This window comes from Porites lutea, chromosome 9 (genome assembly GCF_958299795.1).
Source record: "Porites lutea chromosome 9, jaPorLute2.1, whole genome shotgun sequence".
Classification (NCBI taxonomy): domain Eukaryota; kingdom Metazoa; phylum Cnidaria; class Anthozoa; order Scleractinia; family Poritidae; genus Porites; species Porites lutea.
In genome coordinates this window covers 20,248,984-20,267,013 of record NC_133209.1, presented here as the reverse complement: position 1 = coordinate 20,267,013, position 18,030 = coordinate 20,248,984, and the positions used below count along the sequence as shown (strand labels likewise).

The following is an 18,030-nucleotide window of genomic DNA, read 5'->3' as shown; positions in this document are numbered from 1 at the left end:
TTTCAAAAAGAAAGGAACCCATCGTAGGTTACTCGTAGGCGACCTCTAATCCAAAGTACCTAAATTTTCACCCTCAAAATTGTCTCTTTTTTAAGTAACCACTCCTTTTTGCGGTGTCAATATTTTTCTTGTTTTTAACTTTTCTGAAGCGCCCACCTGATACATGATGGCAAAATAATGGGTACTGCAACACCACGCGATTTTGGTACTGTGAATGATGTTTACTCAGTCAGCGATAAGGGCGACTCGGAAAAAATATTCCGACTAACCTTCTTAAGTGGAATCGAACACCGGACCTTCTGGTCACCAGTTTGCATGCTCTACCACTGAGCTATGAGAGGCTTCTGGGAAATAGGGGCATTAAACAGGCCACTTCCGAGTTTCAACGACCCTCACTTTCAAAATGAGGCCAAGTTCACAACCTTTCTTGCGGAAATGAGTGTTTTTTTGCATGAGAATGAAAAATCATTTTCACATTAAAGGCTGAGCACTTAACCTTGTTTTGATACAGAGGCCCGGGGGAACTCGGAAATGGTGTACTAATTTCATGTGACCAGCATTCTGCATACCGCTAGGTAGATAGGTTATATATGCGTAGTGATATAAATGTGCTGGTTATCTTTTGATTTATGTATGCGGTTTCTAAAGTGTCATTTAGATATGTCCAACCTGTTAACAGTAAAGACCTCCGGTGTCCAAACTCTTATAAGCGACCAACCTTCCACAGGCAAAGTTTGACTCTAATTTCCTTTCATTAAACGTTAGAGCTTGAAGGACGTAATTGATGGCAACCCTTTTTTTGTTTCCACAGAAACAAAGTGTACACTTGAGAAGTGTGTGCGTTTGTAAAAGATGTGATAGATCAGAACCTCAAAGGCAAAGAATTGCGGAGTACTCTAAAAGAGATACCATGAATAATTTATTATCTGATTAAGTAGGCTCCCGTCCAGAAAGTGGATCAAGGATATTTGTCATTTCGTAGAAAATGAGTTCGCATTTCATATTTTAACTGTTTACTAATGCTTTTTCTTAAGCTTCGCTAGACGTCACTTCCTGTGAACTTATAAGTGTTACTGTTACTTAGTTTGAACCTCTCTCGCTGCAACCTACCCTGGAAACGAGGTTGTAGTGAGGTTGTTTCACAAAGTAGCAAGATTATTTATCTTTTACCCCAACATTAAGGAAGTGGGTGTAAGAAAACGAGTCAAAGTTAAGTTTTGACACCGTCTTTTAAAATAGTGTCAGATACATCTTCCCAAATTGTCATGATAGCTCATTAAATGATGAATGGTTCAAAAAAACATTCTAAGAAAAACTTGCAAAATTTCATCGTTGTTAGAATCGCTTTTCTTAAGCTCCTTAGCGTATAACTCTGAGCAAGCGCCTAGTATTTACTTTATGTTGTCACCATCTTTGATTTGAAAGCACAGGAAGATAGGAAGAGATTGACTAGTGTTCAAGCTAGTTTTATATCGATCTTTTTTTTTCATCATGGTTTCAGTAATATTGTATTTGGTCATTCATTCAATTACATTACAACGCTTAGTTAAGGATGCTCTTCAGTTAGAAACAATTGGAGTGCAAACTGCAGGAATTGACAAAAATCCTCTTTATTTATTCAAAGTTACTGTTAGCGTTGTTGAGTCGTTGTTGTTTTGAATTTTTTTTTATCGCTATTAATGTTAAAAACAAGTGTAAAAATACATTATATCAAGAAATAGAGCTACCATGCTATGACACAGAAGAGTAAAAGCTTTCCCTTTATGCAGATCTAATTTTTAAAGGTCGGTAACTTCTTTTAGTGGACTGTAAAGTCTACTGAAGGAGTTAGACGTATATAAGTTTCGCTGTACTTGGGGACATCAATAAATCGCATTTGGAATTTTTTTCGCGTTTTTTCTCTGTCTGTCTGTTTGTCTGTTTGTTTGTTTGTTTTTTAACACACATGCATCTGTTGAGATAACCTACACGGTCATGGATGTTTCCAGTCTATCGTTGAACTTGCTAAGAAACTAGTTTGCTTTCTTCTGCTTTTGTTGCCGACAAAGGAACTCTTCATAGTTATTTTACATATGAAAGGGGCCGAAGAGCGTGTAGAGATTTTTTTGGTATTTTAAAGGCGGGGCTATTTGCTACCTTTTTTTAAAAGCCAAAAAAAATCGCATAAATTCAAAAAATTCCAAAAATAATGGTCCAGTTTTGTTATTTATTGTATAGGTACAGTAAAAACCCGCATATAAAAACCTAGAATTTTCGAGGCTAGGCTGAACAGGTTCTTATATTTTAGGGTAGCTTTTCACATTTCAGGCTGATTAGGTTCTTAATAGGTTCTTATTTTTCAGAGCTTGTCGTAGTGAAACCATTGGCAGAAAGACTGTTCAAAGTACTACTACTACATAATCGTTTATGGAAAACATATTTCTGGTGAAAATCCAAACAATTGTAAATCAAAGAAAACATATACACAATAACCTTTTGTCGGAAGTTTCTCACACAATTAAAATCCAGAATTTTGACCATCAAAGTTGGCGTGATTTTTTGTATAAGAACCCATTTTTCTTTGCTGGGCTGAACAGCCTCTTATGTTTTTGGGTATTTAAATGCCAAATTTCAGCCTGTAGGTTCGTAAGTCACTAGGTTCTTATATGCGGGTTTTTACCGTATTCGGAAACTCTTCCCTGTCGTATGTTGCGAACAGATGGCAAAGATGGACATGGATTGAAACTTGAAAAAGTTGGGCCAACCTTTTAATACTATGCCTGCAACAATTATCGTAAAAGGTACAATGGTTAGTGCTTCTAAATGAAATTTTTCTGATATTTTCTTCATAACTCTACAGGAGCATTTTGTGTATGGGTAACGGCATTACAGTGCGACTACTTATAACTGGGGCCACCTAGAAACAAAGTTAAAAATCGGATTAGAGGAAAATAACAATACATTCCGAGAAAGTTAGTCGTCAATCATAATTACCATGAATCGAAATAAACAACTTGGATCGAAATCAACCAATTACATTTTGAACCCGCTGAAGAAAGTACGTGTCTCCCGAGAGGTCCGTTACACTAAGTGACAGAGGCGAGAAACGTGAACGGTAGTTATAATATATTACTAGTTTTTTTTTTTTTTTTTTTTTTTTTGGACTTGCGGTCGCATGTTATTGCAAAGCGCGGCAACAGGAGCGATGACATGGCGGGTACATAACAAAATAACAGCTTGTGTCAAAGAAATATGTCTCCTGGGTGTCATATGCAAAGTTTCGAAAAGAAAAACATTGTCTGGTGAAACCGTTTGCTTTCCTGAAAAACGTTTGCTATCAATATTAAATTTTGCACTTCGATTACATAGTTATTGTTTCTTTTCTTTTTTTTTACAAGCTGCTGATTGGCCGGTCGACAACCAACATTCTTGGAATGTATTATTATTTTCTTGTAATCCGGTTGGTCAACTTTGTCTAAGTGGCCCCGGTTACAGTAGTCGCACTGTAAGTTATGACAAGAGAGAATAATGGGACTATTGACCTAAAACAGTAAAATCCCCATGACAAAGCCCTTATTAATACGTGATAGCAACTTCCAAATAGCATGCTCAATTTTCGGGTGTGTACATCAATTGCCTAATTTGACCCGCTGTTCCTTACAAATTTGATCAGTCTAGCGGACTTGTGCACCACCCCAAGTGCCCGCCTCCTTGCCCTATTTTCGGTACTTGGAACTGGGTCGGTATAGGTTTAATTGTACTTTTAAATGCAATACATATTTACATTATCGACAAAGCGTGAGGTCAAGGTGACTGAAAATTAGCCAAGTTCTTTTCTGCTTTTTTATGGACCGAGACGAAGTCGCTTGCCGATGCAGCCATATGATCAGGGACCGTAATGGCCGTCAATTTTTGTAACCTATTTCAGCCATTTTCACGCACACCCCCTGTAACAGCCAATAAGGCAAACGCCAGCGTCTCCGGAATATTACTCGTTGTGCAATAATTCAACACAACACCAACCCACTCGATGAACTCAGTACCTCAAATTAACAATAGAGACTGGAAAAGTATCTAGTGTGTAGCGTGTTAGGTAATTCGGCCGCATCATCTAACCGGCACCTGCAATGGGGTACCCGCTTGGATTGGTTTATAACACCACCATTGGACAGGTTATTCCAGAATTGTTGAAGACTCCGGAATACTAAAATAACATCTACTGATTAGGCAATTTGAAAGTTGACCATATTGTCCATATTCGTTCGTTTCAGTTCCCATATAGTGTATAATGTGTGTGTTATTTACTTACTTACTTCGTTTTGTTGTGTTGTGTTTTTTGCCACTATTTTACCTGTCACCACTGCATAAAAAATTGCTAGGTGCTAGCACGAAAACGTATGTTCATTTAGCTCCTAGACATCTTTGTTATCATAATGCATAATTTTATGTAACAATTTCTCCTTTTCTTTTCATTAGCTATCAAAGGTTATTGTTATTGTTGTTGTTGCTGTTGTTCCATCATAACGAGGCATAATACTCTAATAGTGAAAAACTAAAAATCACTTAAAAGTTTTATTCAATGGATTTCAGCAGTTGCACATGCAAGGGTCGAGTTTATAACTGGACCGTCGTAAATTTTTCATCGCATAATAATCGGCTACCCCTGTCCATAACACTTGAGTTTTCCTAAAGTGTGATAACCTTTCTCATGTGCATTGTCCAAGTCTCCCAGCCTGATTTGTGTCACAGGAAGAGTGGACTTGTCCGTTAACAGGCCACTATCCTCGCTCCAACCACTTTTGGATGGACAGTTGCAATTGCCACCTCTAGAACAAGAATTTTTTACTCCACATGCGCACATTTTGTCATAACCAGTAGCTCCACCCCAGTAGCTCATCTTAGTTCCGTCACGTGACACCCACCAGGCATAGCCACTCACAATAAACGCTGAGCCAGTTGTGCATTCATACTTGATCAACTGCTCGCAGTTCTTTGAGACCCGAGTAAGCTCCATCAGTTGAGCAGTAGTAGCTCCTGCGTAAATTACATCTTTGCGGTAACATCCTGGTCTGTTACATCCAGGAATGTTATTAACATAGGTCCTGCTCTCACTGTCGTGACTAACGACCGTCACACCAACTCCACCTTTGTCACTCATGTCACAATATACACTGAACGGAGTAACGCCACCTGTTCCATCTGGGTCCATAATGTAATTACAAGAGGAGCTTCCAGGGTGTCTAGATCTTATCTCGCTGCAGGATTTGGGTTTAACCAAGCTTAGCACTTTAACAACAGACGTTGCTTCAATAGAACGGTGGTAGTTTCTCGCTACGCATTTGTAAGTTCCGGCGTCATTAAGATAAACTATCTTCAAAAACAGACTTCCATTTGACGTGATTTTTGGGAATTGCTTTGCTCTGTCGTTCTCAAAGAATACCTTTTTTGCCGTTGGCTGCACAGTTTAATACTATGTTGCGGCGCTCTTTTGCAACAACTGTGGAGGGAGGAGCCAAACTGAATTCGGGCCTGTCGATCACTGTCACTAATGCAACAGCAGAATCTTCGCTTAGACGGTTCTATACGGAGCATGCGTAAGTCCCACTATCTGCTTTTGTAACACTGAGTATGGTCATATTCCAACCTGCCACCACAATATTCGCTTTAGGCACGTGACCAAACGCTTTGCGCCACATTACTGTTGGTGTCGGCTGACCAGTAGCTTGCAAACTAGAGTTACATTTTGTCCTTCTTCAACAATGATAGACGAGGGCTTTTGAGTGATTTGGGTAGCAACTATATAATGCAAAGAAATAACAGTATTGTTATTATTAACGCTAACGATGAGATGTGAAGAACAATGTGTCGTTGAGCAAAGTCTGAACTTTTTACAACTAGTGGCAAATTAACACTAAGACCTTGGTTCCAACGCGTACTATTGGCAATTAACGTTTTCGACATCTTTCTTGATTCTCCTTTTCCCTCAATATCAGACTTCTGTTGAGGAAAGGTCATGAGAAATAATAACTTATAAGTGCTTTATTTCTCTTTAGATCATATTCATATTTTGTTGCGAGTATTGGCAGTTATATTTTAATAACAAATAACCGGCACGGTGACGGGCCATCCCCTTTGTGTATTATAACCTTAGATTTACACTTTTTTTTTATTACCTTAATTTTAAAATATTATAAACTAGCCGTAAAGAAAAATGTTACGTAGCTCAGTTAAGAATCCTTCAGTCAACTTACTAAAGTATGGATAAATCAGAAGCCCATGATAAATAAATACACCCCCCCTACCCCCACTTTTTTAGAACGACATTTAAAGCCACAACTTTATTTTGTCTTGAACAGTTAATATGGCTAATGATGTTTCAATTCCGAGAAAATTCTTCGTTTGACACGTGTACATTCCGCCGTCTTGTGACGTCACATCCCTAATCGTCAGGGGACCACGTGACTGTATGATTTGTTTGTTAGCAGGAAGACTAGCGTTCTAATTCAGCCAAGTGATCTGAGGCTTGGGATTTCCTTTAACCTTGCAATGAAAAGAGGCTGCATCGGTTTCATTTACCACTATGGGCGTGGGAGGTGACATGATAGAGGGAGCTGAGATGGTTTTACCAGGATCGGCCTTTGGACCTTGAGGGCCCTGGTCGCCTTTAGGGCCTGGAGGTCCCTAAGGCCGGGGTGGACCTCTCTGACCAGGCCTCCCGTGTCTTCCTCTGGTGTTTTTTGGGCAACGTACCTTACAGCCTAGGTTACTGGGAACAAGTTGAACTTCTTTCTTTATTTCGCTACAGGTGAACATTTTGCTGGCATTTGATTCCTTCTTTGTATTTCCTATGTTATGCCTCTGGCGATTGTATTTCTCTGCAAGAGATTTTGACTTTTAGACTGGATGAAAAAACGAAAGATGGTCATGCTTGCTTATAGGTGAACAAAATATGAACCTAGAGGGCGCTTAGGTGCAACAGGGAAACTGTCCATACCACAGTGGCACACAGTCGTTAACTTTTGAAAACTATCGGCCCCCTGCAATTTAATGAATCACTTGTAATAAATATCAGTCCTTAGAATCCTGAGTTAGTCAGCCATGTAATTGGACTTCCCGGCTTAACATGTCGCACGCGGCCCGCCTTAGGCTCTATTACAAGCCGCAGTTCGGAGTTCGGAGTTCGGAGTTGGAGTTAAGTGATGTAATCAGACACATCACAAGTTCAAGTGAGTGAGATGGCTGTATGGCCCCTTCGCAGACAGTTAAGAAGTTAAAGCTTGGATAATACTTAACACTAAATCCTGCCTACTGGGTCACCGTAAATCCTCCATTAAGCCCCCCGGAGGGCTTATTCATTTTAAACTCATTTGAGTTGGGGGAGGGGGGGGGGGGGCTTAATAGAGACGGGGGATATTTAATTTAGAAACGACGATGGTATCAGTTCTCCATAAAGAACTATTATACAAAGAACAAGACGTTTTTGGTCATGTCGCCAAGGATCAGAATCAAATCCGAACTTCCAGCTGGTAAATAAAACCATCCCGGAGCAGTCAACACGAAGTTGTACAGTGGGGATTGATTAATAAAGTCCATCATTTGCTAGTGAATAATTATTAGCGGAGGGGACGGAGGGCTTGATAAAGAGGGGGTGGCATATTAACTTCCTTCCCCTGAGAAGCGGGGGGGGAGGAAGGGGGCTTATTAGAGGGAAAGGGCTTATTTGAGAGGGGGAGCTTAGTAGAGGATTTACGGTATATCGATTTTACCAAAATAGATGTACAACTTCAAATTAAATGAATGAGTTGGTAGCTAAATGATGTAACTAACAGATTAGGAGTAAAAATTTATGAAATTGCTATTCTGCCGGCTTTCAGACAATCACCTTCAAGGGTTTTTATCACAAACTCTAAATCACCGGAGTTAAGTGAGATTCTTATAACCAATCATAAATATAAAAGAGTGAAATAAATTATAAGATAGCTTTATGCATATGGCCCTTGCTCACATACACATCAAGAGCAAATTAGAAAGGAAAAGCAAAAATACAATTATTTCTTTCAGAACTTAATTTTATTTTTCTATTTTTCCTTAAGGGCCATGGCCAATCTCAAGCATTATGGAGTTCCATCCCCACCAAAAATCAAAGTAGATCACAACATTCAACTCGAGAGTGTAACATTTGACTTGACAAAGATCAACATTCAACTTTGCAGTTCAATTTTTTAGTTCTTAACGCAATCGTCAAAACTTTAGACTTCAACTTTATTAGTGTGAGTTCAACATTAAACTTTGTCCATCAACATTCAAGTTTACTGATCAACACTGCTCTCGATACATGCGCTTTCCGCCAAAGACGACCTTTGAATCAACAGGTTAATTGTTGAGTAATCAAAGGCGTACCAATCCCGCCAAAAATCAAAGTAGTTTACAACATTCAATTTTGCAGTTCAACTTCGTAGTTCTTAACGCAATCGTCAAAACTTTAGACTTCAACTTTATAATCAGCTATTCAGTCGGGCATTGGAACGGTTCAAACTGGTTAGGTGAATATATAAGCCGTTTAGTTCACCAGTAACTGTATTTGAATTATGCAACAATAATCAACCAGTTCGCTTGAACCTCTCCTTGCTTATATTGTTGTTACTTTTCAGAGTATTCCCAGGTCATTAATAATAAATTGTTGGCAAGCCAAATAAACTGTAAAGCCTCTTTTCATTAAAGCATATTATCTTAAATGCATCACTCTTCACTGATAAAAAAGTATGTTCCTTTTTTTTCTGCAAGATACAAAAAAATTGCCCTTTTTTATATAAAGAATAATCTACAACGTTTATTAGATCAAAAGAAAACTTACTGAGGAAACTGAAAAATACAGTGCTCCCAATTTAAAACCGCTGCACTCTAGGTCGACTCGTCAAGTATGTCCATAACATTTGAGTTTTCCTAATGTGTGATAACCTTCCTCAATTGAACTATTCAAGTCTCCAAGTCTGATCTGTTTCACGGGAAGAGCGGACTTGTCTGTCAGTAGACCGCTGTCGTCACTCCAGCCGCTGTTCGTTGGGCAGTTGCATTTGTTACCACTAGAACAAGAGTTTGTTACTCCGCATGCACACATTTTGTTGTAGCCAGTAGCTCCACCCCAGTAGTCCTTCCTTGCTCCATCACGTGACACCCACCATGCATAACCATCCTCAATAAATGGCGAGTGAGGATTGCACTCATACTTGATGAACTGTTCACAGTTCTGCGAGACTTGAGTAAGCGCTGCCAGTTGATGGGTAGTAACTCCTGAGTAAGTTACATCTTAACGGTAACATCCACGGTAGCCACATCCAGGAATTTCATTAACATAGGTCCTGCTCTCACTGTCGTGACCAATGACCGTCACGCCAACTCCACCTTTGTCATTCATGTCACAATTCACGCTAAATGGAGTCACGCCACCTTTGCCATCAGGATCAATTATATAATTACCAGAAGAGCTTCCAGGGCGTCTCGATTTTATCTCACTGCAGGACCTGAGCTTATAACTTAGCACTTTAACAACAGACACTGTTTCTATAGAGCGGTGGTAATTTTTCGCTACGCATTTGTAAGTTCCGGCGTCACTTGGAGAAACCATCCTCAGAAGCAATGTCCCATTTGAAAAAATGACGTGATTTTTAGGAAGTCCTTGGCTCTGTCTTTCCCAAAGAATATCTTTTTTGCCGTGAGCTGCACAGTTTAATATTATGTCGCTGCTCTCATTTGCAACAACTGTCGGAGGAGGAGCCAAAACGAATTCGAGCCTGTCGATCACTGTCACTAATGCAACAGCAGAATCTTCGCTTAAAAGGTTCTTTACGGAGCATGCGTAAGCCCCACCGTCTGCTTTCGTAACGCTGAGTATGGTCATATTCCAACCTGCCACCACAATATTCGCTTTAGACACGTGACCAAACGCTTTGCGCCACATTACTGTCGGTGTCGGCTGACCAGTAGCTTTGCAAACCAGAGTCACATTTTGTCCTTCTTCAACAATGATGGACGAGGGCTTTTGAGTGATTAGGGCAGCAACTGTATAATGCAAACAAACAACAGCTATATGTTACGACAAGTAGAAAACGAGCTCGAATTTTCATGTGTGACCATCTGTTATAAACGACCATCTTCAATAAGCTACAACCTAAAACGCCAAAAGTTTCCTTGTCAAAGCCTTAATTACAGTTGAAACCTCTCGTAAACAACCACCTCCGGTAAACGACTGGTACCACATTTCGGGGCTGACGTTTTAATAATTTTCGATTGGCTTAACATCTCCCAAGCCAACATTTGACGCATGGTCCTATTTCGGCGTTCACTTTATGTACTATAATGTTACCTATACAGTATATGATGACGTTTTAGTGACAACATGCATGAAACTACAATCGTAAACTTAGAAACTGCATGCAATTAAGTATCTCTACGAGTAGATGTGAGTGAGCCTCTTCTTGTAAGAGACCCTCCCGTAGGAGACCCCATGTGGTTGGCTGATTTAGCAACAGGACGGGAACGTCAGTCGGCGACGGGAAAGCGCTCGAAAAGGACTAAACACGACTTCCGGTGCCCAATTTGCCCCTCTGCCATTTGTCAAGCCAGTTGTTTGATTTGCACTTCGTTGTCAACTGACGTCCCCGTTCTGTTGCTAAATCAGCCTATTATTGTTAAGTGAACAGTCTACGCATTTTGGGTGGTCACTTACGGGAGGTTCGATTGTAGTTGAACGTATTGTTGTGAAGTATTTTGTGGGCAATTTTTGGTTTATTTCATGTTCACACTTGACGTTTCACTCGTTCCTAGAGAGTTTTGTTATGGTCAGTTTGTAGATCAAGGTTAATCCGTATTTGTATCGACAGGTTTTTAAATTCTATTAAGTAGTTTTTCAACATGAATTTCACTTATTAAATTTGAGTGTCAGTCCTTGAAGTGGGCACGTTTTGGAACCATCGTTGACCTTGATTGTTACCTACATCTCACGGAGTTCCTGTTTTGGAGTAAAGTAGAGCCTCATGGGTTTAGCTGTCACGCTTGCATTGGTTTTCTTGTACTTGACATTATTAACCTTATAGGTTTGCTTATTCCACTTTGGTTATCAACAGGAAATTCGCGGAAATTCGTTAACTCATTAGGAAAAGCGTTTCTAATTCTCATGGTCAGCAAGCCCGAAGGTACCTACATTCAAGTTATTTAAGTATTTAGGGGGTCGATTGGTGGTTGATTGGTGTGCAGGTAGTTGTTGAGCAGTAGTCGTTATGTGATGCGGTAATAGGAAGCAGTATGAGTTGCTGTGAAGAATAAAGAACACCAAGATGTAAAGTCAGATACCCAATGGTACCTCTGCACTAGCGGGCGAGTTGCTCGTAAACCCGCAGAGGGGCAACATAGCTTTAAACTTTAAGCAACTTGTTGCAAGGACTTTAGTCTGAGTGGACCCACTGCTTACTAAGAGAATACTAAGGCATATGTTTCGTTTCTCAAATCTTCCTTTACCGAAGTACGCGGATGTAATTGGCCTTACAAAGTGACGAAATGTTTCTGCAATGGCGAGAGAACATCTCTTAAATGCAAACAATGCGCGAATCTTTTGTCGGACAGGAGCTAAAATCAGACTTATTTACCTTGAACAGTTAATATGGCTGACGATGTTACAACTCCGAGTAAATTCTTCGCTTGGCACGTGTACATTCCGCCATCTTGTGGCGTCACATCCCTTATCATCAGGGTACCACGTGACTGCACGATTCGTTTGTTAGCAGGAAGACTAGAGTTCTGTTTCAGCCACGTGATCTGAGGCTTGGGATTTCCTCTAGCCTTGCACTGAAATGAGGCTACATCGGTTTCATTAACCACGGTGGGCGTGGGAGGTGATACGATAGAAGGAGCTGAGATGGTTTTACCAGGATCGCCCTTTGGACCTTGAGGGCCCGGATCGCCTTGAGGGCCGGGAGGTCCCTGAGGCCCGGGTGGACCTCTTTCACCAGGCCTCCCTCGTCTTCCCCTGGTGTTTTTTGGGCAACGTACTTTACAGGCCAGGTTACTAAGAACACGTTGCACTTCTTTCTTGATTTCATCACCACTGATCAGTTTGCTGTCATTTGATCCCTTCTTCGAACTCCCTATGTTACGTTTCTGACGATTGTATTTCTCTGCAAGAGATTTTGACTCAGTATGATTGGATAAGGAAAAGTAAGAAGGCCGTTCTTGCTTAAGTAGGTGAAGGAAATATACCCGAGGGTGTTATGGGCGCACATAAACAAACCAAGGAGGAAATCATCGGCTTTGAGTTGGTTTTTCGCAAACTATGGAGCGATTTTAATCGACAAATCCTTAAAATCCTGAGCATAGTATGTACCTGGACTGGTCACAACTTCCTTAACGTACAACCTCATAATGTCTTTGCCGGTTTGTTTTGTGCTACCGAAGTCAGTGAAGTTTTGGTCTCCGAGTCTAAGGATTGTACGATCCTCGTTTAGTAAGAGCTATACTATACCAATGTGCTTTAAAAGTTTTTTTAAAAAAATGTGTGCCCCTGTCCTATTCAACGTGAGTCAATTCAGAATAGGGCTATGAAAGAACTATCTAAGTAATCAGAAGAAGGGATATTTCAATAGTCTCAACGGGGACATATACAGACCTTCCGCCACGTCATTGTGTGTCTCCGTAATTGTAGAATGACTCGTTCCATCATTTACAGTGTTTCTTAGCACGGGATTTTCTCCTTTGTGTTGAGAAGTCAAAACTCTGATGGTGTCTCGATGTGCGTGCAGCTCCAACTCGACGTGAATCAGAGCCACGAAGCAAATAAAAATAGAGAGACTTTGTAACATTGAAACTGATACAGTTTTTGAATTAGAACGAACCTTTGTCGTCTCCATTCTAGTTAAAGATTGTTGACACAGCATGGACGGTCATTGAGACATGTACTGATTGCATAAGCCTTTTTAACGCAGTTTCGCTTAATGGGAAGTTTCATTTAGTTCCTTTAGGGCTTTTTCCGCGTTCCGATAGATTGATCTTTATCCTAAAAAGATAGCTTGGAAAAGAATGCTTATTGTTTGTTACTATATTTACAAAGTACTGTTTTAACAAATGATCGCAGAAAGAGACAATAATCTCCACGTGAAATCATTGGATGAACGACCGTCATAGAGTAGTAATACAGTACGCCCACCTCCCCACCCCTTTTCCTAAAGATCTATTTCAATCAGGCCTTCCAGATTTCTCCAGTCAACTATTTTGCATGAACTCACGATGAAAAGGTTATAGCTAACAGGAAACAGTGCTTGATATATCTAGCAAAGGAAAAATAAATGAATTGGTGTATTAATTACATTTGTAACCATTGCCAAGGAAAGTTTGTCTATCTTCAAACCGAGTTAGTTTGTTTGGTTTCCCCTTAAAGAGAGCGTGATTTTCACCCTGTTTACGGATGGACAACTGCATAATCTACAAACAGACGAAACATTCCTTGAAGGTAATATGATCTACCTGCAATAGGAGATTTTGAGTGAAAAAGAAACAAACCAAGATAAGGAGTAAGACAGGTCACGTCTTTGAAAATACTGAAACATTACAAAATCACAAAATGTCGGACTTGATACTGATACGTTAATGTGCCTGTATTGTTACTTCCGTAAGAGCTTATTTCCGCATTATTGTGCTGCTGTGAGATCAAGTTTGCTGAATTTGCTGAAAAGGCAGTTAGTTTATATTTTGTTTGATAGGGAAATCTCTTCAGGATATGATTTTCTTTCACTTTTTATAGGCAAACGACTGGCAAATTTCAACCCGTGTTTCTCCAAGTTATGTTCGCTGCTGAGGTAGGTTGCTGTTAGTTGCATGCGGAGTAGTGAATATTTATTTATCCATTTTAACCAATTTTCACACTTAATTTGTGGTAATAAACAGAATTCCTTCTAATTTATTTTGCCCTTGATGATCCTTCTCTATATTGATCATACAGTCGAATTTCTCTGACACCCATATGTCCGTGTCAGAGAGATGTCAGTATTATAGAGAGTCTACTAAAAAGAGTGAAGAAAGGCAGCTAGCGGTCAACTCCAGCTGTCCGTTTCAGCGAGGTGTTTGTCTTGCAGAGGTGTCCGTTAAGAGAGAGCTGACCATATTCCTAAGATTTTGGTCCCTGATATAATTATTGTGTTTTCATGAGAAGTGATATGTAAACCGCTCGTGAAGCCTGCGAACAAGTATTCTCTGGACCTGGCCGTTTTCCAGTGGAAAAGGCACTAATTGACCAAATTCAGTAATTTGTATGAGATTCCCCACATCAGAAACTATAGGGAGAAACAGTGCATGCTTTGGGTGTAGTGATTTTTTGGATATCCCTGGGAAACAAGCCTTCGTTATGACTGGTCGATCGTAAGTAACGTTTTTCCATCCAAACGATTCCAGAAATCGTTGCGATGTCGAAAGCTTGTACCTTTTCCCCTTATGGTCTCTGAAGTGCTGAATTGCCGACCTTATTTTTTGTGTGTGCGGGCTCACAAGCGCTCGGTGCCATACGCGAGCTGCCAGTCTATTTGCGCTTAAATAAGGAGCTTGATCGCAGGCTCGCCAGTGTGTAGCAAGAAGCATACAGGTGACTATTTATCTCATATATTCAAGGGGAATAGCTATTACTGACGTCCACGTATTTTGTGTTTCCAGAATGCAATGATCAGTGATGAGAAAGCAACAGAGTTCAAAGATAAAGTTTACCGCGCGATTACAATAGCATATGCGATTGAGTATCTTCTCATAGTCTTGGGTTGCCTGTTCATTATTGTAGCCATAGTCTTGGTGATACTTTCAAAGCAAAAAGGCTTTGAGGTGTGTCTAATTGATCAGTAAACCCTAACCTGTATCCCGGAATGGAAGGACACCAATTTCAAAGGGGTGGTTCGTGGAGATGTTCTTTGTCTCTTAAGTATGTGTATAACTTTGCAGTTTTTGATATCACGTCGCGAGCACTTTAGTAGCAGGAGAGGTTTTTATCTCATGCTGTCATCGCTCAAAGTTGTGTTGATTAAATTCAAGTATAAATTACCGCACGTTTTGACACTTGCTACAGAACGAACTATTCTTTGTAAGGTCTTCTATGTAAAGTTGTATAAACGTTGTTCGTTCCTTTTTTTAGGTTGGCAACAGTGAGGAAAGGAGACCCATTAATGGAGGGTATGTAGTGAAGAACTTTAGTAATTAAGTCGAACGTTCATATACAATCGTCTCTGGCACGTAGACTGAGATCTTGCTTTCTCCCTGTTATCTTTAAAAAAGGAAGGAACCATCGAAGGTTACTCTTAGGCGACCTCTTATCCAAAGTACCTAAATTTACACCGTCAAAATTGTCTCTTTTTTCAAGTAGCCTTCACCCATTTTTGCGGTGTCAATATCTTTCTTGTTTTTAACTTTTCTGAAGCGGCCACCTGATACATGATGGCAAAATAATGGGTACTGCGACACCACGCGATTTTGATACTGTGGGTCATGTTTATTTAATCAGCGACAAGGGCGACTCGGGAATCGAACACATTACCTTCTTCTGGTCACCAGTTCCGATGCTGTACCACTGAACTATAAGAGGCTTCTGGGAACTAGGGGCATTAAACAGGCCACTCGCAAGTTCTAAAAACCCTCATTTTCAAAATGAGGCCAAGTGCACAACCTTTCTTGTGAAAATGAGTTTTATTCGCATGAGATTTCATATCAAAGGCTGAGCACTTAACCTCGTTTTGATGCACAGACCCGGGAGAACTCGGAAATGGGGTACTAAGTTCATGTGACCAAGATTCTGCGTACTGCCAGGTCGATAAGTGGTATATTCGCAGTGATAAAAATGTGTCGGTGATCTTTCGATTTATGTGTGCCGTGTCTCAGTTAGATATGCCCAACCTGTTCATGGTAAAGTCCTCTGGTGTCCAAACTCTTCTAAGCGACCAACCTTGGCAACGTTTGGCTCTAATTTCCTTTTATTACACGTTAGAGTGAAGGACATAATTAATGACAACCCTTTTTTCGTTTCCACAGAAACAAAGTGTACACTTAAAAAATGTGTGCCTCCGTTAAAGATGTGATAGATCAGAACCTCAAAGGCAAAGAATTGTGGAGTACTCTAAAAGAGACACCATGAGTAATTTATTCTCTGATTAAGTATACTACCGTTGAAAAAGTGGTTTTCGGAAGCCTCTTGAGTTTTCACTTCACGTAAACGCACAAGAGTTACTGCCATTGAGTTTGAACTTCTCTCACTGCTATTGGCTACCTGGGAACGAGATTTAGTGTGAGTGTTTTAAACACTAGCAAAATTATTTCTCTTTTTCCCAACCGTAAAGGAACTGGGCATAAAAAAAATTCTCAAATGAGGAATGATTAAAAAATTTCCAAACAAATTGAATAATTTCATCGTCGTTAGAATCGCATTTCTTAAGCTCCTTTGCCTACTATACTGAGCAAGCGCTCAATGTGAAAGCTGATTTGAAAGCACAGTAGGACGAGAAGCAGCTGAAAGGGTTATCACTAAAGGGGGCTTTGGCTCGTTTGCTACAACTTTAAATGTACTTCTGTGCCCCCGAAAACGCCTCGCTTCAGGGGTTGGTTTTCTGTAGAACAGAACTACAGAAATGTATGAAGCTGTATCATTAACATCCTGTCAATGTTGTAACTTTGTATTTTGAGTCCTTATTTTTTTAATATTGTTAATGTTAGTCATGCTTTTAAATAAATGTTTCATTTATTGAAACACAAAAATTAAAAGTTTGAGAATGCCATAGCCTGCGAATAGAGCCGTCGCTTCTCGCTCCTCGTGGCTTGGTACTATTCGTTGGATGTTTTTCGGACTAAGTACATTTTGTGGGGAGGAGCGAAGACAGACAGCTGTATCTTAAGCAGCCCAGACAACGTTGATTGAGACGTTTTGAATGACCTCTTTAATGGTAGCGATATTCGACGAGTACACTTTGTGAAGGTAATAATTTTAATTGTAATTTGTTTACCCACAAAACACTAACAAGTTTTTAACATGCTTAAGAGCTCGTTAAAATGTTGGTGCACGCGACCCATCTGTTTGAAATGCAAGTACGAGTGCTGCTTAAAACATTTTTGATGGCCACGAGATTCTACAAGAACTTCTGAAAGGTGCACGACCTCGTTGGCTTTCTCTAACGTGAAATGATATCAAGATTTACCTCAAACTTTTTATAGGGATTGACTAGTGTTCAAGCTAGTTTTATATGATCGCTTTTTCTTTTCATTATAGTTTCAGTAATAAAATATATGACCATCCATACATTGAAACAAAAACGCTAAGTAAAGCAGGCTATTAAGTACTAAAGAAAACAGTTGGAAACTGCTGGTTTATTTATTACTAGTTATTTGCAGCGTTGTTGAGTAGCTCGCTATGATTGTTAAATACAGGAGAACAAAAATGCATTATATCAAAAAATAGAGACAAAATACTACGACAGCAGAATAAAAGCCTCCATGGTAATTTCGTTTAGTAGACTGAAGAGACTAATAAAGTAGCAGTACTTATATAAGTTTCGTTGTACATCTAGCGATATCAATAAATCGAATTTGAAATGACTTTCGCGTTTTTTTCCCTGTTTCTTTTTATACACATGCATCTCGTATGGGTCGGTGTTAGCTTAATGGCACAAAATGCACCTTGCAAGGATCGACGAAGAGTGTCGTCGAGCTGGCTGAATATTGGCCTAGATCTTTTCTGCGATTTTATGGATGAAGGAGAAGTCGAGGTCAATGAAAACGCAAAAAAACGAGGTCGATATCCAGTCATCTTGACCGAACAAGCTTGGTCAATAAAGCCTTCATTATATGGCCAAAAGCAAAACTTGTTTTTGCTGGGCCAAAGCTGGAGATCACGAGAAAGTACGTAAGGCTCACCTTCCCGCTAGGGCAGTCAGTGAGAAGACAGGATTCACTTCATCGTACCAGCTTTTAGATTCAGCCATATTAGGGACAATTTTGACCCCTTATCCTGCGCAACTTCTTTATTGCCAATAAAAGAAGCGC

At 39.9% G+C, this 18,030-nt stretch overlaps 1 protein-coding gene and 2 pseudogenes across 3 annotated transcripts in view; 1 reads left to right on the top strand and 2 right to left on the bottom strand.

The window, feature by feature from the left end:
- The window catches only part of LOC140947764 (lysosome membrane protein 2-like), a 63,608-nt gene that overhangs the window by 13,763 nt on the left and 31,815 nt on the right, over nt 1-18,030 (top strand). The window contains exons 11-14 of one of the 3 annotated variants that reach the window (XM_073396948.1): nt 13,769-13,823; nt 14,671-14,832; nt 15,140-15,177; nt 16,030-16,113. The exons of 1 other annotated variant lie outside the window; for it this stretch is intronic. In XM_073396948.1, the coding sequence (XP_073253049.1) occupies nt 13,769-13,823; nt 14,671-14,832; nt 15,140-15,177; nt 16,030-16,048 (274 nt within the window). In that variant the 3' untranslated portion in view covers nt 16,049-16,113. Of the gene's footprint in view, nt 1-811; nt 1,887-13,768; nt 13,824-14,670; nt 14,833-15,139; nt 15,178-16,029; nt 16,114-18,030 lie in introns of those variants that run through there. One more of the 3 variants, XM_073396947.1, reaches the window with a different exon arrangement.
- LOC140948006 (roundabout homolog 2-like) lies at nt 4,637-6,792 on the bottom strand (annotated as a pseudogene).
- Nucleotides 8,894-12,878, bottom strand: LOC140948005 (uncharacterized; annotated as a pseudogene).